Raw genomic sequence first — 21,992 nt, 5'->3', positions numbered from 1 at the left:
TGCAAGTGCTTGCAACTGGCAGCTTCAGGGCAGGGAAGGGCTTAGGGGTATGGACTGGGCATATTCAGCATCTACTACAAAGTTACAGACAATTTTAGAGAAAAGTTTTATATTTACTTTTAATAAAAGGCATCTGGTAAGAAAAAATATAACTGCCAATTCAAAAAAGAGGTAGAAAACAAATATTCCTTTGGCCAGTTTTAGGGAGTCAAGTTCCATTCTGCTATTTGACTCTCACCTTGGAGGAATCCTGACGCCATTGTCCAGTTGGGTGAGGTTGTTGGCATATTTAGATACTGGCAATTCATTTTCCCACGTGTCTGGGTCCTGCTTTCTGTATGGAGATTTTGAGCTGAGAACTGCATCACAAGCAATTGTTACCTATAAGACAAACCCAGATGTAATATATAAAAACAGTTTGAGAAAATAACAATTTCCTAGTGAATAGCAAATTCACTACAATGTGAATTTAAAAACTGAAGAAATGCAAACAGCACAAGTGTCACAAGAGAAAGATCCTGTCTTCCTGCACTTCCCCTGGATCGAGCTAGGTTTTGTCCCTGGCCTAGTGTTTGTAGTATTGACAATGGCACAGATAGCAAGAGACTAAATTCATTTTCTAAGCCCAAGCTTAGAGGTCAGATTTAACAATTCCTACCACTTAGCAAGCAGGGTGAAAAGTAGGAGGTGAACAATTTGCAAGGGTGAAATTAGATACAGGAATGCCCAGGATTTACCCAAGTGGTGTGTTTTCCTCATAACAAATGTACACTCAGATATCCAATATCCTCAACTCATCACACAATGGCATGTGGTCAAGGGCACTTGAATGGAATGTAAGCAGCATGGCTCCATTTCTTAATCTGGTGCAAATGTGACCCTGGACAGGGACATGCCTGGGTGTCTCTGTGCCAGATTAGTCCACATCATGAGCAAATCTGTGATGTCCTGCTCAGGACCAACTGACCACAGGGGAGGAGGAAAACAGACTCTCTGCCCTCTCCCTACCCGATTAATTCTGGCCATATGCCTATTACCCAATGTGCTATTGGCTTAATGCTATAAGCTATTTCTAGCTGTCTTTTAAAAACTTATATTCTGGTTGCAAAGTAAACTGGTACAGCCGCTTTGGAAAACAGTTCAGTAGTTCATCAAATGGTTAAACACAGTTATCGCATGACCCAGCCATTCTACCATAGGTATGTACCCAAGAGAAATGAAAATATGTGTCCACACAAAAACGTGTACACAATTGTTCATAATAGCATTATTTATATTAGTCAAAAAAATGGGGCTGGGCACAGTGGCTCACACTTGTAATCTCAGCACTTTGGGAGGCTGAGACCAGCAGATAACTTGAGGTCAAGAGTTCGAGACCAGCCTGGCTAACTGGTGAAACCCTATCTCTACCAAAAATACAAAAATTAGCCAGGCGTGGTGGCATGCTCCTGTAGTCCCAGCTACTCGGGAGGCTGAGGCAGGAGGATTGCTTGAGCCTGGGAGGCAGAGGCTGTAGTGAGCTGAGAATGCACCATTGCACTCCAACCTGGGCAACAGGACAGAAACCCTGTTTCAAAAAAAATTTCTTTAATAAAAAATAAAAATAATGGGAACAACCCAAATGCCTATGGATATAACAAATAGAATGTAAAATAAAATGTTGTATTACATACAATGGAATGTTATTTGCCAATAAAAAGGAATGAAATATTGATACATGCTACAATATAAATAAACTTTGAAAATATATTCTAAGTGAAAAAGCCAGTCACAAATAGCAACATATTACATGACTCCATTTATATGAAATGTCCACAGTAGACAAATCTATAGAGATAGAAAGTAGATTAGTGAGTGCCACAGGCTCAGCATGGAGGAAGGGTTGGAGGATGATGGCTAAGGGGTATGGGTTTTTTAGTGGGGCAAGAGAAATTTTCTAAAATTAGACAGTGGTGATGGATGCCCAACTCTAATATAATAAATGCCACTTAATTGTAAAAAATAAATAACAAAATTTGTAATCTACATCACTAATATCCTGCATAATGAGCTGATCGTTTTCCCCTGAGTCACAGTTTCCCATGTGTCTGGGTCCTGGCTTCTGACCCTAGAACCAAGGAAGGAACAAGAAACAACGGAGGAAGTTCCCTCAGCTGCCATTTCACCCCTACCTAGCCCACAGGCAATTCCTAGCAGCCCTGTGATGTAGGAATCGGCCTCGTGTCCACTCCAACTCCATCCCTCCTGGTCCTAGCCACCATCATGGTTCCCCCATAGCTACACAACAGCCTCCTTACCGTGGTCTTCCCTCTAGCCCTGCCCCTCTTCTTTGCACAGCAGCCAGAGTGATCTGCTGTGAAAATTATATCCTATCCTTCTCCAGCTTAAAACTCTCATAGGTTATACTGACCACTGCTGATTGATGACACTGAGCTACTCACAGTCAGGAACAAGGAGGAGGTCCCCGGCCTCAACAAGCTTATAATCCATTAGAGATCAGGACTTAATAAATATAGTTAAGCCTTTCAAAAGAGATCTTTCCATTTATCTCCCATTACAAATGCTGTTGTATAATTAGTTTGTTTTTTTCCATTTTGAAAACTCATCCCCTATCACCTACCAGAAATGCCCATAGAAAATAGAGCTGAGTTCACCACAAGCCCCCTCCAGGCTTTATGGGTTTGGGACATGCCACCTTAGCACTTCTGGCCAGGACTTCTTCCTTGTTCCTGACTGTGAGTAGCCCAGTGTCATTGGTCAGTAGTGTTGAGAGTTTTAAGCTGGAGAAGGATAGGATCTAATCTTCACAGCAGATCACACTGGCTGCTGTGCAGGGAAGAGGGCAGGCGTGGAAGAAAGACCACAGTAAGGAGGCTGTTGTGTAGCCTCCTAATCTTTTGAGTCTGACCTATTATAACCTCCTTGTTTGTTTCATCAACTACCCGAATCAAGTCTGTGTCCTCCTTAGGATTGTCTCCACCCCTAATAGATCTTTTATAACCGTTCTGGTTTGCAGTGCGCTATGACTCTGAACAAAACTCAAATAGAATCTTCTCCTTTATCCTTGAATATCTTTCTGGGTGACAACCAACAAAACATCCTTAGACCTCTGGGCCTATAAAACACTGATCCAGTGTTTTCAGAATATCATTCAAAATCACCTAAAGGCCCTTTCTATGGGTGACAGCTGAAGGTCAGGATCCATCATCCTGTAATTGCACTGTGAACTATTTTTCCCTGGATATGTTATCTGAAGTGATGCGAAAAGACCTTGGTACTAGTCCTGGCTCCATCCCAAGCCTTCGTAAGCTTCCAGTTCAGTTCTGCACTGGAACTGTCTCAAACTGGCTCATAAGAGTCCAGCTTTAAATTTTAAGAAATTCAGCAATATGGTTGCTAAACACAGCCATTATAAAACATTAAATCATATAAACTTACAACTAAATAAAATGTTTTCAAAAGGTGACATATATCAAAAATTCTTCACTTCCTAATTGTTTTACTGTATCTCATTATTATCTATGTGCCCTTGAGGTTTTATTTACATTCACATCAGTGGAATGCTGGAAATTCTGTATAATGGTCTGCTACTACTACTCTTTCCAACACCCCATTCAGTGATGTCACATTGATAGCCCGAAATCAATCATGGTGGGAGTATTTACACCATGGAATCAGCAGACACTACAAAACAGGGCTTTTTTTTCCTAGGGAGCCTGTTGTTACATATTTACAAGCACACCACTGCTCCAATTCCTGCTGTCAAAAATGAAGGCATTGAATTTCAAGCTCTAAGACCCGCGTTGAGCTCACAGTGCTATGTCTCTGTGAACCCAGCATCACCCAGAGGTGCTTTAACTTTCTGGTAGAACCTATAGAGTCACTCTCTGAAACTGAAATTCTTCTGTGCTAAGACACTCAAAAGGTGAAGGAAGAATCACCTGGTTCGACGTTTTGAGCTGAATAATTTTTGTTATTTAACAGTTTCAAAAGAGAATTGTCAAACACCAAAAATATAGCAAAAGCATGAAAAGAAAATATAGTAACTGGCATCTTCTATGGAGATAAATCAGTTACCATCAGATAAGTCCAGGCTTTTCCTTTAATCTCCCCACCCTCATCTTCCAAATAATTCTGTCTTCTTTTTTCATTCATAACGTATTTCTTAATACTAAAAGACTAATCCCAGCACTTTGGGAGGCCGAGACGGGCAGATCACGAGGTCAGGAGATCGAGACCATCCTGGCTAACACGGTGAAACCCCGTCTCTACTAAAAATACAAAAAAACTAGCTGAGCGAGGTGGCGGGCGCCTGTAGTCCCAGCTACTCGGGAGGCTGAGGCAGGAGAATGGCGTAAACCCGGGAGGCGGAGCTTTCAGTGAGCTGAGATCTGGCCACTGCACTCCAGTCCGGGCGACAGAGCGAGACTCCGCCTCAAAAAAAAAAAAAAAAAAAATTATATCTTGTTGGATTCAGATTTCTATGGCACTTCTCTTATTTTAAATAAGAGTATTCACACTTCAAATTATACTCCAAGTACAACAGTAAGAAAAGGCTTTTTTATTAATTTTTTTAACATAAAGACTTATTCATGAGGGACTGAAAGCAAAATAATTTATCATAACATTTATTCACAATGTTTCTTCTCTTCTGACAGCAGAAATAAGAGTTATATTAAACAAGGCAGTAAGAACTCTCAGTATTACAGAAATATAAGCATTAGTATATAATTTCAGGTAATGGGATGAGGTAAGGCCATTTTGTCCACTAATATATTTTATCCTTGGAAACAGCCACATGAGTCAACACGGAATTGGAGAAAGCAAAGGTAATTTAATTCCGTGTGCCCTACTGAACACTGTGCACTTAGTACTAAAAGAAGAGGCACAATATTAAATATACACAAAATTCTCATTTCTATGGTCTTAGATATAAAGTAGATTGGGGCAAAAGAGAATGAAAGGTGGAAACCTAGTCCCTAGTGACACGGAAACCCCAAGCACAAATGTCCCCTCTTGGCAGGGACAAGTGAGCAGATGGCCACAGAGAGAGCCATGCAACGTCCAGAAGACTCTGGGACCTTAAGAGCTGGCTTTGGTTCTGGCATGGTTTCAGGAGGGAAAAAATGAACAGGTATGTCTAAACTCAACCCTCCCTGACCCCACTGCGATCTGTGGCCAGGCTCTGGGAAGTCAAGGCGTGCACAGGGCGGAAAGAGGAAAAGAAATGGGAGATCAGGCCGGGCGCGGTGGCTCACGCCTATAATCCCAGCACTTTGGGAGGCCGAAGCGGGCGGATCACGAGGTCAGGAGATCGAGACCATCCTGGTTAACACGGTGAAACCCTGTCTGCACTAAAAATACAAAAAATTAGCCGGGCGTGGTGGCGGCGCCTGTAGTCCCAGCTTCTAGGGAGGCTGAGGCAGGAGAATGGCGTGAACCCGGGAGGCGGAGCTTGTGGTGAGCCGACATCGCGCCACTGCACTCCAGCCTGGGCGACAGAGAGAGACTTCGTCTCAAAAAAGAAAAAAGAAAAAAAAAGGGGGGAAAGAGGACAAAGAGGTACAGGCAATACAGGAAATGAGCAAAGGGTAGGAAAAACAGTTAGGGTCCCCACGGGAACTCTGTGCCCACTTCCAGCATGTGAGAATCAAAGGAAAATAAAACCTGGCTTCCCTATATCACCAGCAGCAGCTCCAGCTTCAAGTCATTCAAGAAAATTAAGGTCCGTCCACAAAACTGGATTAGAAAGAAAGGAAGAGGAAGAAAAGAGAAGGGAAGAGGAAGGGGGAAGCTCACAACTCAAAATATCTAAAACCTAGAAAGTAGTCTTGGTTCACATAGGGAGTAAAACTGAAAAGAAGGTTCACTTAATCCCAGAGCTCCCGAGACCTGTAGTTTGTAAATGCCTGCTTCTTTTTGTAACTGCCTCGCTATTGTTTCAGCAGTGGAACACTTCTATTTTTTCCCAAACAAAATGTTACATGGAAGGCCAACATAATAAACATGATAAAAAGACTGTCATCCCTCTGATCAGAAAAGTCCTTCTCCAGCAGTCCCTGTAGATCTGAGGTGCAGAGTTTGAAAATCTAAGGAACAGACTGTGATTTAGGAGGCAAGAAGCCAGCCCAACCTGGAAGAGACCAGCCTAATGAGCAACAAAGCCCTACCAGCACTTGAAGTAAGAGACAGCAAAAGGCCCAGCACTACTGAAATGTAAGCCTGCAAGACCCCTGTCACAGAAGAGAAGAGGTATGTGCATATTCATGTTCATTCTCATCCTCTTCTTTCATTCAACCCGCTTTTCCCACCCCACCCCACCCCCGCACACACACACCACACACGCACACACACCTGACACAGAGTCACGCGCATCTAGCTAGCAGCCGTGCACACTCACTGACCAGGGCTGGTAACTCCTCAATATTTGGTAGTGCTATTTCATAGTGATCTGGGAATATAACAAGTTTGGCTTCATCTTCATATTCATAATCGTCGCTATTTAAATCGTCATCAGTATCTAGATCTGAGGAGAAAACAAAAACAAAGAACAAGAAGTGAGGAAAATAACATCCCACACTATGGCAGCACTCACTGGGAAAGCCAGAAATCCAAGGCGATGAAATACCAAGGGTGTGACATTTACAATTTTCTCCTCTGACAGGACCGTCCATCTGTCCTAAACCACCAATAGCAGGCCTTTCCATCAAGTAATGAATACTTATATATCAGTGACTGATGTATGAAGAAGACTGAGCCATTTCATAAAGCTTTACAGTTAAATTAGACAAATGTGCAAGATATTCAATTCTCAGAAAGAATTTCTCAGAAAGAAAATTTCTTAGAAACTCTTAAAAAGGAAAGGACTGGTAATTATGATGTGTCAGGTACCTGGTTCCTGATTTCATAACAATAGGCTGGAATGGTTGTTTGGTTTCTTAGGGGTTTTTTGCAACATCATAATGTGAAAGTATGGTTTTAGAGTTGATAGACTTAGGTTCAAGACTAGCTCCAAAACTTCATGTTACTTTGGGCAAGTCATAAACTCTCTAAGCCTTAGTTTTCTCATTTGGAGCATGAAGATAATAGTATGTATCTCACATAGTTTATACAGGAGATAAACGAGAACAAGAGGCTTGGCATATAATAGGTAATCAATAAATGTTAGCTATTATTTAAAAACAAAATCTCCCTCTTGCTCTCTCCCTCTCCCTCTCTTAAAGTGTTGAGTTACTGCATAGTAGACCTAAGGAGGAAGCCCTATAATGTGAGTAGCCATATTGTCCTCGGCTGTGGAGAATTCTCAGTAAGGAAGATGAGCTCCTCTAGCCTGTTATCGACCAAGTCGTCCCCTCTTTGCTTGGTTCATCTCTGGTAAAGGTTAAACGAAGGTTCAAGGAAATGTCTTGTCACAATATTTATATGGACATTTCAGCATCACTTTCACAGGGATGCCAGCATCCCAGATCATGTTTGTATATTTATGCTTGGAACTATGGTGACAAAGAGCTAGCGAGTTATATTCCACTCACATGCACACAAACCTACACACAAATAGGCACAAGAACACACACAGAAACGTGGGCTCTCTAGACAGAAGAAAGTTATTTTACTTAATGAAGCAGCCACCTGAGAAACAAAGGGTCTAGATTCTGTTATTACCTTGTAAAACCTAGTATATATTTGTGTACAGTTCTGCTCTTAAATTCCCAAAGGGATCGCTTCTCGGCCTTTTGGCTAAGATCAAGTGTAAATTCCCAAAGGTAGGGCAGTTTGTAGTAATAAATAAATAAATATATAAGATACAGCCAAAATTCAGTCTAAGCTTTTTTTTTTTTTCTTTTGAGGCAGGGTCTCACTCTGTTGCCCAGACTTGAGTGCAGTGGTGTGATCATAGCTCACTACAACATCAAACTCCCAAGCTCTAGCTATCCTCCTACCTCACCCTCCTGAGAAGCTAGGACTGCCAGACCTGGCTAATTTTTTTATCTTTTGTAAAAACAGGGTCTCACTATGTGGCTCAGGCTGGTCTCAAAATACCTTGCCTCAAGCGATCTTCCCACCTCAGCATCTCAAAATGCTGGGATTAAAGGCATGAATCACCACACCTGGTCTAAATGTTTTAATAAAAGATTTTAAATTATAAGAGTCAGAAATACCAAAATAAAGAACCAAACCAAACAACATTACTAGATAGCCATAGAAGTGAAGTTCATTTCACAAAATGTAATTTTAAAGAAGTTTAATTAGTAAGTAAAGGCATTAATGTAAAGCATATAATTCAAAGATTCTATATGTTATAAAAATGTGAATGCTTCAATATTTATAATTTTTTTAAGTTGGAATCTAAATGTTTAATTTAAAAAAATGGTATTCAACCTGGCCAGGCACGGTAGCTCACACCTATAATCCCAGCACTTTGGGAGGCTGAGGCAGATGGAGCACGAGGTCAGGAGTTCAAGACCAGCCTGGCCAAGATGGTGAAACCCTGTCTCTACTAAAAATACAAAAATTAGCTAGGCATGGTGGCACGCACCTGTAATCCCAGCTACTTAGGAGGCTGAGGCAGAGAACTGCTTAAACCCAGGAGGCAGAGGTTGCAATGAGCCGAGATCACAACACTGCACTCCAGCCTGAGCGAGAGAGCAAGGCTCCATCTCAGAAAAAAAAAAAAAAAAGAGTATTCAACCCAATAGAATATTATTTAAATCTTAGTTATTTAGACTATTTAGGAACAGAAATGTTTATGCTATGTTAATGCTAAAAACACAAAATTCATCTTCACTGTAAAGACTTTATATTATGCTTATAGACAAAAATGAGAAAGAAAACTAAACAAATGGAAATCATGAATGAGTGAACTTTATTCTTAAATTGTTCTTTATTATAATATTTATATTTAACAATTTTAAGTAACCAAAGCATAAATCTTGTGTTTTTGTATGCAGATTCAGCTCACACAAGATATTATCTGTCTCTTTTCCACAGAAAACATGTTATTTTAAAGCTAATTCAAATCTTACCTGGCATAAATAAAATACAAAAAAAAAAAAAATCCCACTCTGACATTTGCTAGTTATGTAACCCTAGAAAATTTACTTCTAAGTTCTTTTTTCTTGTGAGTAAGCCGTAGATATTATCTACCCCACAAGACCATTAAGTGGATTAAACAAGATAAAGTTTTAAGGCACCCTAGTGTAGGATCTGGTGGGTACTAGGGGACTCTGCAAACAATAGCCACCATCACCATCATCATCATCACCTTCTCCCTCTTCCTGACAACGAACACAACCAAAAGTGCCTTCCTTTCTCTTTGGCTGCAAGACCATGGTACCATGTGGGGATCTTCTGTGAAATCTGAGTATTCAGAAGTTATCACCTTCAAATTCTTCTAGACTGGAAACTCAGAGAGCAGGAAATGAGTCTTAACTCCCACGTTCCTAGCCCCTGTACTGTGCCCGGCACACACCACACACTCTGTAAATGTCTGTGAATGGGGACTTCAGGAAGTCAACAACATCAACATGCAAAACAAGAGTATCAAAAGAGTTGTGTTGTATTTTAATTGGCGACTCACGTGTTTAAGAGGAAGCAAGACTGCTGTCATGCAGAAAAGCAGAACTTTGTTGTGCTTCTTTACATTTATTTTAAGTTTACTTTTATTTTTAATTCAATGGAATGGAAGAGGGGCATGATCTTTCCCAAAAAACTTAATCCAAATTAGGGAAAAGTCCATCAGAGGTAACCTACATTCTGATTCTAGGGGACAAATCTAAGGTTCCTCCTGAACACATATGATCCCACAGCCCTAAATATAACCTAAAATTTCCACATGTCTCTAAATCATGTCTCATCACCCCAAAAATATTTAGTTGAAGAAGCTACAGAGTAACCATACTCTAGGGACCCCAACTTCTCCCCAGCTGCTACTTTCTATTGTGGCTATTAAGTGGCAATACCCAAGAGAGATTTCTCTAAGTTTAAGAATTAATAAATAAATACAAACTCTGCTCTGATGATCCTCCCAGATCCCTGGGAGAAGTGGCTGGGACTACCCATTTCCCCAAGATGCCTAAGCTATGAAGGAGAACAGTGAGAGAATGAATGGGTCCCTACACAAAGCTAGGGCTCTGATTCCCAGGTCAGAGTTCTCTCAGCCTGACCATATTAACTTTAATTGTTGGAGGCAAGCGATCTGTCCAAGGGCTGCAAAATCTAACCAACTATTTACCTTCAAAAGAAGGTACAGGGGAAAAGCCTCTTGAGCACAGAACATATTATTTTACCTACTTCAGAAAAAAATAGCAAAATGTAATTTATTAGAACCTTCTGGTTATCAGAGGCGCAGGTGAACTTTCTGAACAGGCCCATTAGTGAAACTTTGCACAAATTTTCTGTTTTCAATCTATTCCTCAGCAAGTTTAAACACCTGGTCTAAGCCAAAAAAAGTGGAATTCTCTGAGGTGAAGTGATGGCTCCTCAGAAGTTCCACTCTTCAGACACAGAGAACTGAACTCCTTTACTGCCATTTGTGAAAACTGGGGCAGACTCCATAAAGATGTAAATATTTAACACTGTTTTTTATGATGTATCAAACATATGGTATTTTTAAAATTAAATGCATTACCAGTTATTTACATATCTATGCATATTTGTAGCTTTATTGTAAAATATATGTGTGTGTGTGTATATATATATATATATATATATGGAATTAGGCCAGAATCACATTGTGAGCCTTAGAGTATTTCTTGAAGGATCCAGAACTCCCTTACCTCCTCGCTTCTCTACTGTCTCTTTCATATCAGCTTATACCCCAAACTCATCAACTTTCATATTTTTCCAAGTTATCTTCCTACAACACAACCTAATAGTGTCCCTTTCTAGCTGAACTCTCCTGGTTCACAGCACCCCTAAGCATCCGAGCAATTTTTTCACAGCAACCTTAAGCCAAAAGAAATGCCTAGCCAGGTACAGTGGCTCACGCCCATAATCCCAGCACTTTAGGAGGCCGAGGTGGGCGGATCACGAGGTCAGGAGTTTGAGACCAGCCTGGCCAACATGGCAAAACCCCGTCTCTACTGAAAATCCAAAAAAATTAGCCAGGTGTGGTGGCGGGTGCCCATAATCCCAGCTACTCGGGAGGCTGAGGGAGGAGAATCGCTTTTACCCGGGAGGCAGAGGTTGCAGTGAGCCGAGATCGTGCCATTTCACTCCAGCCTGGGCAACAAGAGCAAGACTCCATCTCAAAAAAAGAAAAGAAATGCCTTATGGTTCTGTTTATTTAGTAGTTAGATCAAAAAAACTTGGTATTTATGTTCTAGCAACTAATTAACCATTTGCAAAATATATATATAAGTTGAAAGAAAAAATACTTCACTCTGAAATAGCCCCAGTCCTTCACTACTGGGATGTGTACAGCTGTTGGGCAATGCACAATGTCCCTGAATCGGATCAGCCCCTGCCACCCTTATTTCCCATTTCACATTGATTTTCACGTGTTGCTTGACTTTTACCACAGAAACCACTAAAAAATCCCAGCTTTACAAAGATATGAAGTTATCGGAAGGAATATAGGGTAACTTAATAGTAAAACTATACTGTGTTTAGTTCATGCAATGTTTGAGCACCACTATGTTCCCTCAGAGACTTAAAATATCCCTCAGTGCCCTGGTGAGCTCACTGCAGCCCTCCAGGTTGCCTCAGAACACAATTTGGAAGCCAAAGGGTTAATGGCTCGCTAGGGACCACAGGCAAAAGAAATCTAAAAGCATTATTTATGTATAGAAAATTGCTGAGAGGATATACAATATATACAAAGATGTACAAACAGAAAATTTGTCTCTGGAGGCAGTAACCAAGTGGCTAGGATACAGGGAAAGGAAGGGAAAAAAACTTAATTTTCTATGAAGAGCCCTTTATAACTTCTCAATTTTAAGCTTTACCCATGAGGTAATCCTAGATGTTTTAAAAGGATACAATTTAAATGATTTTTCAATTACCAATAATTGTCGTTGCTGGTTTAAAAAAAAAAATAGCAGCAAAAGCTAGTACTGAGGTCATTTCACTTGAATGAACATCAAAGTAATGTGGAGGAAGAGTGATTTGACCACTGAGGGGCAGGGTGGTGCTCAGGACACCGGGAAGCCATTTGGCACCAATCAGTGGCCTCAGCTTCCCTTGTAAAATCAATTGCAGGTTGTAACCAAATGATTCAATGGTTTCAATGTCACTGTTGAGCCGATGGAAAAAGAATTATTCACAAAGTCATCAAATGAATGGGAAGAAAACACCTTCATCCAAGATAAAGCATTGGCCACCTACATCTGTTTCATGAAGCAGAAGAAGAAGCATCGTAATTTCATTTCAGTACCAGTGAAATAGTACTTCCTAACGAAAAAATAACAGAGAAACTGCAAGAGAGCTCTGAGTTATCTTCCTCTCCATGAGGAAACAATCCCAGCGTCCCTTTGAGGGAAAGAGTCTGTGGCAGAGGCTACGAGCTGCCTCCCAATACCCACTGTCCTCTTCTTCCTAATAAGAGACCCCAAACTTTACTCAGTGAAGCCAGTTGGTGAGCTTTATTTTCCAGTCTCCTGTGCAGCTAGATGTGACCACGTGACCAAGTTCTGACAGAGAGGTGTAAACTGATTGGGGGCTCTATGAGAAGGCTGACAAAAGCAAGGTGATTCTGCTGGGAGATTAGACTATTTTGTCCTTCCTCTTTCTCCTCTTCTCTTTCTTTTTGCTTTTTTTTTTTTTTTTGAGATGGAGTTTCACTCTTGTTGCCCAGGCTGGAGTGCAATGGTGCGATCTCAGCTCACTGCAACCTCCGCCTCCCAGGTTCAAACAATTCTCCTGCCTCAGCCTCACAAGTAGCTGGGATTACAGTTATGTGCCACCATGCCCGGCTAATTTTTTGTATTTTTAGTAGAGACAGGGTTTCACTATGTTGGCCAAGCTGCCAAACTCCTGACCTCAGGTGATCCACCCGCCTCGGCCTCCCAAAGTGCTGGGATTATAGGCGTGAGCCATCGCTCCCGGCCTCCCCTTTCGTTTTTCATGCTTTCCAGAATCAGGATGTGATGGTTGGAGTTCCAGTAGCCATTATGAACCGTAAGGTGATGATGAGATTGGAAATCATGGGCCAGGATGGAGGGTTAAGCAGGAATACGGTAAGAGCCTAGATCCCTGGTGAAGATGAGGCCATCACATCACCACACTTACTGTTTCCCAACATCCTCTACATGACAGCAAAATAAGCATCTATCTTGTTTAAAGTTACCAGAATTGGCTGGGGTTCAGTGGCCAGTAATTCCAGCCTTCTGGGAGGCCAAAGCAGGCAGATCACTTGAGCCTAGCAGTTTGAGACCAGCCTGGGCAACATGGCAGAACCTTGTCTCCACAGAAAAATACAAAAATTAGTCAGGTGTGGTGGTGCATGCCTGTGGTTCCAGCTACTTGGGAGGCTGAGGTGCGAGGATCACTTGAGCCCTGCAGGAGGCTGAGTCTGCAGTGACCACGACTGCCACTGCACTCCAGCCTGAGTGACACAGTGAGACCCTGTCTCAAAAATAAATAAATAGGCCAGGTGCGGTGACTCATGCCTGTAAGCCCAGCACTTTGGAAGGCTAAGGTGGGTGGACCACCTGAGATCAGGAGTTCGAGACCAGCCTGGCCAACATGGTGAAACCTCGTCTCTACTAAAAAAAAAAAAATACAAAAATTAGCCAGGCATGGTGGTGGGCACCTGTAATCCCAGCTACTTGGGAGGCTGAGGCAGGAGAATTGCTTGAACTCAGGAGGCGGAGGTCGTAGTGAGCCGAGATCGCGCCACTACACTCCAGCCTAGGTGACAGAGCCAGACTCCAGCTCAAATAAATAAATAAACAAAGTTACCAGTGTTTTAAATTTACTGTTATGTAAACCAGATGTGACCCTAATACACAGCCCATCACTGAAATTAATTTACAGGTCATATCAACTCAGAGGGCTGGGACCAATATGTCAAGATAAAAGTACCTGTTCCTAGCAGACAAGAAGCACCAGTTGAGGGGGCTTTAAATCAGAACTTGCAAAGAATGAATTCCTGTAAAAAATAACTTCCTGGCCAGGCACAGCAGCTCACACATGTAATCCCAGCACTTCGGGAGACTGAGGTTGGAAGATTGTTTGAGCATAGAAGTTTAAGACCAGCCTGGGCAACACAGTGAGACTCCATCACTTTAAAAAAAAAATTTTTTTAATTAAATATGTGTGGTGGTGTGTGCCTGTAGTCCCAGCTACTTGGGAGGCTGAGGCATGAGGATCACTTGAGCCTGGCAGGTTGTCCAGCCTGGGCAACAGAATGAGTTCCTGTCTCAAAATAAAAAAAGAAAAGAAAAAGAAAAAGAAAGAACTCCTACTGGGATGAAGGAGGTAAATTTATAAAGAACCTGGATATAAAACAACAGGGAGAAATAGAATCTGGGGCTAATGGCATTCTTTTTTAAATTAATATAGTCATAGAACACTTTTGGGGCCGTGAGTTCTATATGCACCTTGTGGTTTGCTAAGATATGAAATCTTGCCTGAACACAGAGAATAACCTGTAGAAAAAGCCTCACTGAAACAAAATGGTAGGTAGTCCCCTATGGAAGAATGGAAGGAAGGGGTCCACACAGTTTAAAGCACAAAACCTCAGTGCTAACTTTCAAATTAATTTCTTTTTTTTTTTTTTTTTTGAGGCAGAGTCTCGCTCTGTCACCCTGGCTGGAGTGCAATGGCCGGATCTCAGCTCACTGCAAGCTCCGCCTCCCGGGTTTATGCCATTCTCCTGCCTCAGCCTCCCGAGTAGCTGGGACTACAGGCGCCCGCCACCTCACCCGGCTAATTTTTGTATTTTTAGTAGAGACGGGGTTTCACCGTGTTAGCCAGGATGGTCTCGATCTCCTGACCTCGTGATCCACCCGTCTCGGCCTCCCAAAGTGTTGGGATTACAGGCTTAAGCCATCGCGCCCGGCCTCAAATTAATTTCTAAAACTGTTTCCTGACAATATCCTCTACAACCAAAATAATCACTAGAAAAAAATCAAACCTCCAGGTCTTATGAAAAGAAGACACAAAAGTTAAAGGTCAAGGTCAGATAACTTCTTCATTCCACCAAAGAAAATAATAAAAATTAACAATGGTAAGTCAAAATGTTTAGTTAACTCTGCCTTCAAGCAGAACCTGCTGATTCCACTTAATTCAAATGAAATCATATGATCTAAACAAAATCATATGATCTATATTAGTGCAAAGGTGCTGGAAGACTAACAACCAAAGTATCAGAAGATATTCATAATTTCAGCTTTGGGGTTCATGCTAGCCAGGTTTGGGTTTAGTTAGTTAAATTGCGTTGTGGTCCAAAGGCAGGTTGAGAAGTAAAGAAGACTGGCCAAGGTAGAAGAACCAAATGCAGATAAGCCTTGTACAGAAAAGCATGAGCTGAGAAGCAGGAGAAGACAGCAAGTTTGGATCCAACACAGAGTAACTGAGAATCAAACCAGGAAAGAAACTCAGCTCCACAGCAGTTTTCAATGGCTTTACTTTTCAAATAATTAATGTGTCTTTTCATCACAATAGCATGTTTGTTATAGAAAAAGTTTAAATACAGAGAAGCAAAAAGATGAAAATTGGAATCACTTCCATTCTAGTACTGGGAAAGAGCTACTATTAACAGTTTGGAGTATTCTTCCAGACTCTTCTGATCTCCCAGTTATATATGTACACGTGTGTATATGTGTGTGGAAGTGTGTGCACACACACAGCTATACATTCATACATGCATGCATATATACATATACATATCTATATCTGTATATACATATGTGTATGTATGTATAGAATTTTTTTACAAAAATGAAATCATACTATGGAAACAATTTTGCAAATCCTTTCAAACAATAATCTGAGACATTTAGGCATATAAACTTGTTCGGTCAAATACTATCAAACCACTTTTTCGCTTGAGAAAACCATATCAGAAGCTTAATATAACCATAATTATATGATATAGAAGTCAGTAATCATTTGCATAAACAAAACTGGCCCTTCTGAATAAGGGAAATTTTCAAATCACCATTAGTCAAACACTAGAGTCATAATTATTGCACACAAGGTCCACTGATGCTAAAATTAGCAAAACTTTAAGGAGAAACAAGATATTTAGCACAGTCTCAAAGTATCACTCTCAAAATATTTCTTAATTACACTATAACTTTACAATGAAGAAGGCCAGCAGACACTACCTCAACAATGATCAAGTTCAACATCACCAGTATGTCAACATGTCAACACCATATACCCCAATACCATGCACTAAGAACGGCACGCTACCTCTGTAGGATTCTTTCCAAAAATGCATAACATCACATTTTTCATGAGAAAACATCAGATAAAACCAAACTGAGGTCTATTCCACAAAATAACTGACCAGCACTCTTCAAAAGTCTCACAATTATTAAAGACAAAGAAAAACTGAAGAATGATCAGAGTCTGGAAAGGATTAAACAAACATGACAACTAAATACAATGCGGAACCCTGGATCGTATCTTGTAACAAAGAAAGGACATGAGTGGGAGAAAATTTATAAAATCTGAATGAAGTCTGTAGTTTGGCTAATTTTAAAAGAAAAAGAAAAAAATTGACTTTTTTTTGTTTGTTTGTTTTCTGAGAGACAGGGTCCCACTCTGTCACTGAGGCTGGAGTGCAGTGTCAAGCTCACTACAGCCTCAACTGTCTGGGCTCAAGTGATCCTCCTGCCTCAGCCTCCCAAGTCACTGAGGCTACAGACACACACCACCACACCCAGCTAATTTTTTAATTTTTTGGTAAGGACAAGGCCTTTTTATGTTACCCAAGCTGATCTCAAACTCCTGGGTACAAGCAATCCTCCTGCCTCAGCCTCCCAAAGTGCTGGGAATACAGGCGTGAGCCACTGCAAGAGCCAGCTATTTAAAGTCAGCAAAAAATTGGCCAGGCGCAGTGGTTCACACCTGATATCCCAACCAAGGCACCTGGATCGCTTGAGCTCAGGAGTTCAAGACCAGCCAGGGCAACATGGTGAAACTCCGTCTCTACAAAAAGTACAAAAAATTAGCCAGTCGTGGTGATGTGTGCCTGTGGTCTCAGCTACTTGGGAGGCTGAGCTAGGAGAAGGGCTTGAGCCCGGGAGGCGCAGGTTGCATTGAGCCAAGATGGCGCCATTGCACTCCAGCCTGGGCGAGAGAGCCAGACCCTGTCTCAAAAACTAAAAATAAAGTAAGCAATAAACAGACCTGAAGCAGAATTATAATTACTCTCTAGTCACTGTAAGTATAATTGCTTCAAAACACTAAACCCGAATAAGAGGGCTAAAAGCACACTTCGCTGGTAGGTAAATGCAGAGTGGAGGCAGGCCTTTAAATTTGTGCCTCTCATCCTTAAATTGTACAGCAATAAACAGCCTATTACTCCAAATCAAAGATGCATATGAGTGTGCACACATACACACACAAACACAAAATCTGAGCATGCTACTATTTACCTAAAAAAATCTTGGAATTCCTCCTTTTCGGTAACGCTCCACCAGACGCCCCTCTTACCTTCTGAAAAGAAAACAAAAGATAATTAAAATGCAACCTATAAAATAAACATCTTTGTGGGGGAAAAGCACATCTCAGAGGTTCCCAGTTTTTATAGAAGGCCAAGAAGAAATATTCCATCTAGATTAGCAATTCCAGGATAAACAGGGAACTGACCCAGGTTAATGCAGGTAGGTGAAGGGCAATACTATCCGCCTGCTTATTTTTATTAAGTTATAAAGAAAGCACTTCTGGAAAGAGAAATGGAAACCAGGGATCAACGTGAAGTCATTACTTAAACTTCAAATCAGCACCTGCTCCCAAGAGGGCAGGAGTCCAGGCCTGACAATGAAAAACTCAGGAAAGATGATGGGGCTCCAGAAGGTGAGGATCTTATTCTCCTGGTTACCCAGTTGGTCTCTAGTGCTTGGCCCTGGGCATGCCTAACAACTATTGTTAAAAGGCTTAATATCAATAGTCATTGATAGTCTGGGCACATGAAGTCTCAGTCTAACTTCCCTAAACATTTTTGGAGCACCAGCAAGTGGCTATGTTTGCCATCCTAAGCATCGTGTATTTTCTTTTTTTTTTTTTTTTGAGATGGAGTCTCGCATTGTTGCCCAGGCTGGAGTACACTGGCACAATCTCAGTCACAGCAACCTTCGCCTCCCGGGTTCAAGCAATTCTCCTGCCTCAGCCTCCCAAGTAGCTGAGATTACAAGTGCCTGCCACCACGTCCAGCTAATTTTTAGTATTTTTAATAGAGACAGGGTTTCACTGTGTTGGTCAGACTGGTCTTGAACCCCTGATCTCGTGATCTGCCCGCCTCAGCCTCCCAAAGTGCTGGGATTACAGGCGTGAGTCACCACACCCGGCCCAGCATCGTGTCAGCAGTAATGAAATAAAATGCCCATCAAGTGGTAATACAAAAGAGGCCATTCATCTGATGCTCACACAAAATATTTCACTCTCAAATCAAGTATAATGCCAAAACCGTATTTCCACAGTGTATGTTTTTTCAGTTACTAGGAAGAAGCACATTTCCAGCAGACCACGATGTGTGGGTTTAATACCACGTGATTCCAAGCAGCCACAGGTGTCAAGATCTTGCTGCACATTTTCTGCTTCTCAGTTTGTCCTCCCATGAGTCCTAAGGCTGCTTTCTCACATTTTAATGGTTGACTTTGAAGGCTGACTCATCCTTGTGATTCTCACATTAAGTTTTTACAGTTTCTACTACAGGTTTACAGTTCACATCTTAGGAATCTGCATTACAGAACACTTTCTCAAAAACCTGTCCCTCCAAATACTGATGCCAAAAGCACATCTCTCTTAGAATCACTCCTCTATGATCTCAGAGCCTCTTTCTTCCCCTCTCCACTTGCCTGCTTCAAAAAGGGATGAAATAAAACCTATTGCAAAGCATCTTTATCACTCCTGGAGGTCCCCTGAAATCTCTCTACAGAATCTTATGGTGTCCTTTTAATTATTTTAGTTTCACAGCCCCCTCCTTTCCTGCATGATGGCAGAAGGATAACGAGGAGGGGTTGCACAAAGACTTGCTAGAACATGAGCCTGTCCCAGACTGTGAGATTCACATCTTAGACTTGCAAAAAAGTAGAACCTCCTTCTAAAGACCATCACCTCTGCATCAGTCAACAACCAAAATCAACAAGGTTTGAGAAAATAAAACTCCTCCATCAGCAAATATGACTGTGCCCCTGTGTCAGATTCCATGCCGGGGCTCGGACTGCCAACTGAATGAAGACATGTTCCATCTTTTAAGGAGCTGGCCAGCATAGTAGGGGAGCATATATGTAAACAAACGACACCACAGATTCTGGTGAGTACTAAGAAAGATTCAAAAAAGGCACAATCATATCATAAGGAGGAAATGATCAGTTCATCTTAGGATAAGGGTGTGGGCAGGGCTGGTAAGAACAGCAGCTATCCTGGCATACAGCAGCTACTGAGTAAATATTTGTTGGATGGATGGATGGATGGATGGATGGATGGATGGATGGATGGATAAATATATGGATGGATGGATGGATGGATGGATGGATGGATGGATATATGGATGGATGGATGGATGGATGGATGGATGGATATATGGATGGATGGATGGATGGATGGATGGAGGATGGATGGATGGATGGATATATGAATGGATGGATGGATGGATATATGGATGGATGGATGGATGGATGGATGGATGGATATATGGATGGATGGATGCATGGATATCCTGACTACAGGGAGTAAAACAGGTAAGAGGGGAGTGGGGATAGAAGTAAGACATCCTAGACAGAGAAAACAGCACAGACAAAAGCATAAAATCACAGTGTGCTCCAGAAAGGAGAAGTGATTTGCTATGTCTGGAACACAAACTTGGTGGAATAAGGGAGAGGGTCAGAAACACTGCAGGCTCCAGATCATGAGCACCTTATAATTACATGCAAAAGAGTTTGGACTTCATCCTGTAGAAGAGGGAGAAACATCAAAGATTTAAGTGCCAGTGTGCCATAGATATGTGCATTTGGAAAGATGGCTCTGGGAGCAGTGTGCAGACTGGGTGGGATTGAAGGCAGCAAGTTTGAGGGAAGGAAGGTTAGTCAGGAAGCAACAGCACTAGTCCTTTTTTTTTTTTTTTTTTTGAGACAGAGTTTCACTCTTATTGCCCAAGCTGGAGTGCAATGGCGCAGTCTCGGCTTACTGCAACCTCAGCCTCCCAGGTCCAAGCGATACTCCTGCCTCAGCCTCCTGAGTAGCTGGGACTACAGGCATGCGCCACTATGCCCAGATAATTTTATACTTTTAGTAGAGACGGGGTTTCTCCATGTTGGTCAGGCTGGTCTCGAACTCCCAACCTCAGGTGATCCACCTGCCTCAGCCTCCCAAAGTGCCAGGAATAAAGGTGTGAGCCACCACACCTGGTCAGCACTAGTCCTTTTAATGAGCACTCAGACAAGAACAGCAGGAATGGAGAAGACAGGGTGGACTTCAGAGCTATTTGGGAAGCCCAGGTAACAAGATCACCAGTAAGACACAGAGGGAAAGCAGATCAAAGAATATCTAGGTCTCTAGAATTGAAGAGGAAGGAAACTTTTTAGCAAGAGAATATGGTGTTCAGTCTGGGCACACCGACGTTGAAGTACCTATGAAATGCTGGAGTAGAAAAATCCAGATCGGAATAAGATGATCAGATCTTCACCTCCAGAGAGAGATTAATTTGAATGTCATCAGCTTAGAGAAAGTGGTTAAACAAAAATATGGATAACCCTGATGAAGAAAAGTATCTTTCTGAGGAAGAAGACAGGATGGCCAAATGGCATCCTAGGAAATGCCGATAACTAAGAGGTAAACAAAGGAAGAGGTGTTAGTGAAAAAAACTGAGAAAGGATAAGAGGAAGGCAAGAAAGAATGGTATCAAAGAAAACAGGAGAGGAACAGTTCCAGAGGAAAACAAGCTCAAACATGCAAATACTCAAAAAGTCGAGTAACATTGGAGCCAAAACATATCCACCAAGTGTGACAGCTAAGAGCTCACTGACAACCTGGGCAGTGTTAGTGGATTAACAAGATCAGACCGCAGTGTTGAGTCTTAGAGGCAGATATAGTACAGACAAGATCAGAAAAGATTTTAAAGAAGCTTTTAATAAAATAATGCAATGACTGAAGAAGGACACAAATTAGAAATACGGTTTTGTGGTGTTGGTTTTGTTTTTTTAAGAGACAGTCTCACTCTGTTGCTCAGGTGTACAGTGGCCTGATAATAGCTCACTCCGTAACCTGAAATCCCTGGGCTCAAGTATTCCTCCCACCTCAGCCTCCCAAGTAGCTGGGACTAAGGCAAGCACCAACATTCCAGGCTAATTATTTTATTTTTTGGTCAAGACGGAGTCTCACTATGTTGCCCAGGGTGGTCTCAAACTCCCATCCTCAAGTCAGGCTCCCATCTTGGCCTCCCAAAGCACTGGGATTACAGGTGTGAGCCACTGAGCCCAGCCTGGTGTGTTCTTTTTTAAGGTGGGGAGAAAATAAGCCAGAAGAGGGAGAAGCTGGAGATATCAGAGGAAGTGGAGTTAATGAAGGAGCAAGTTTCCCGAGGTAGGAGAAAACAGGACCCTGAGGACAGATAGAACATAGCTTTCAGCTGAGATGGAATAGAAAGTGGAACTAGTTACAGATGAGCTTCCAGGACACAAGGAATAAGTTAAGTGAGTTCCTGTGCAGGCATTCCCTTTTATCCTGCAAAGTACAAGTCAAGATAATTTTCTGAGAATGATGAGAAATGTATACAAAAGGCTTAAGGAAAGCATCCAAAGGTTAGAATGGCCACTCACGGGAGTGGGATAGGATACAGAGTAGAAGGTTTGGCAGGCAGTGAGAGGGCACAATAGAAG

General features: G+C 41.8%; 1 protein-coding gene and 1 pseudogene across 5 annotated transcripts in view; one reads left to right on the top strand and one right to left on the bottom strand.

Annotated features, from left to right (window-relative positions):
• USP13 (ubiquitin specific peptidase 13) overlaps positions 1 to 21,992 on the bottom strand; it is a 135,893-nt gene that overhangs the window by 80,272 nt on the left and 33,629 nt on the right. For 4 of the 5 annotated variants that reach the window (XM_033211775.1, XM_033211779.1, XM_033211774.1 and 1 more), the window contains 3 exons: positions 17,550 to 17,610; positions 6,405 to 6,526; positions 239 to 381 (listed from right to left, as the gene is read on the bottom strand). In XM_033211775.1, coding sequence (XP_033067666.1) covers positions 239 to 381; positions 6,405 to 6,526; positions 17,550 to 17,610 — 326 coding nt within the window. Of the gene's footprint in view, positions 1 to 238; positions 382 to 6,354; positions 6,527 to 17,549; positions 17,611 to 21,992 lie in introns of those variants that run through there. The other variant, XM_033211778.1, reaches the window with a different exon arrangement.
• On the top strand, positions 7,718 to 7,885 carry LOC117084771 (annotated as a pseudogene).

This window comes from Trachypithecus francoisi, unplaced genomic scaffold (genome assembly GCF_009764315.1).
Source record: "Trachypithecus francoisi isolate TF-2019V2 unplaced genomic scaffold, Tfra_2.0 Lachesis_group0, whole genome shotgun sequence".
Classification (NCBI taxonomy): domain Eukaryota; kingdom Metazoa; phylum Chordata; class Mammalia; order Primates; family Cercopithecidae; genus Trachypithecus; species Trachypithecus francoisi.
Note: the sequence above shows the minus strand (reverse complement) of the source record. Positions and strands in the feature narration are given on the sequence as shown.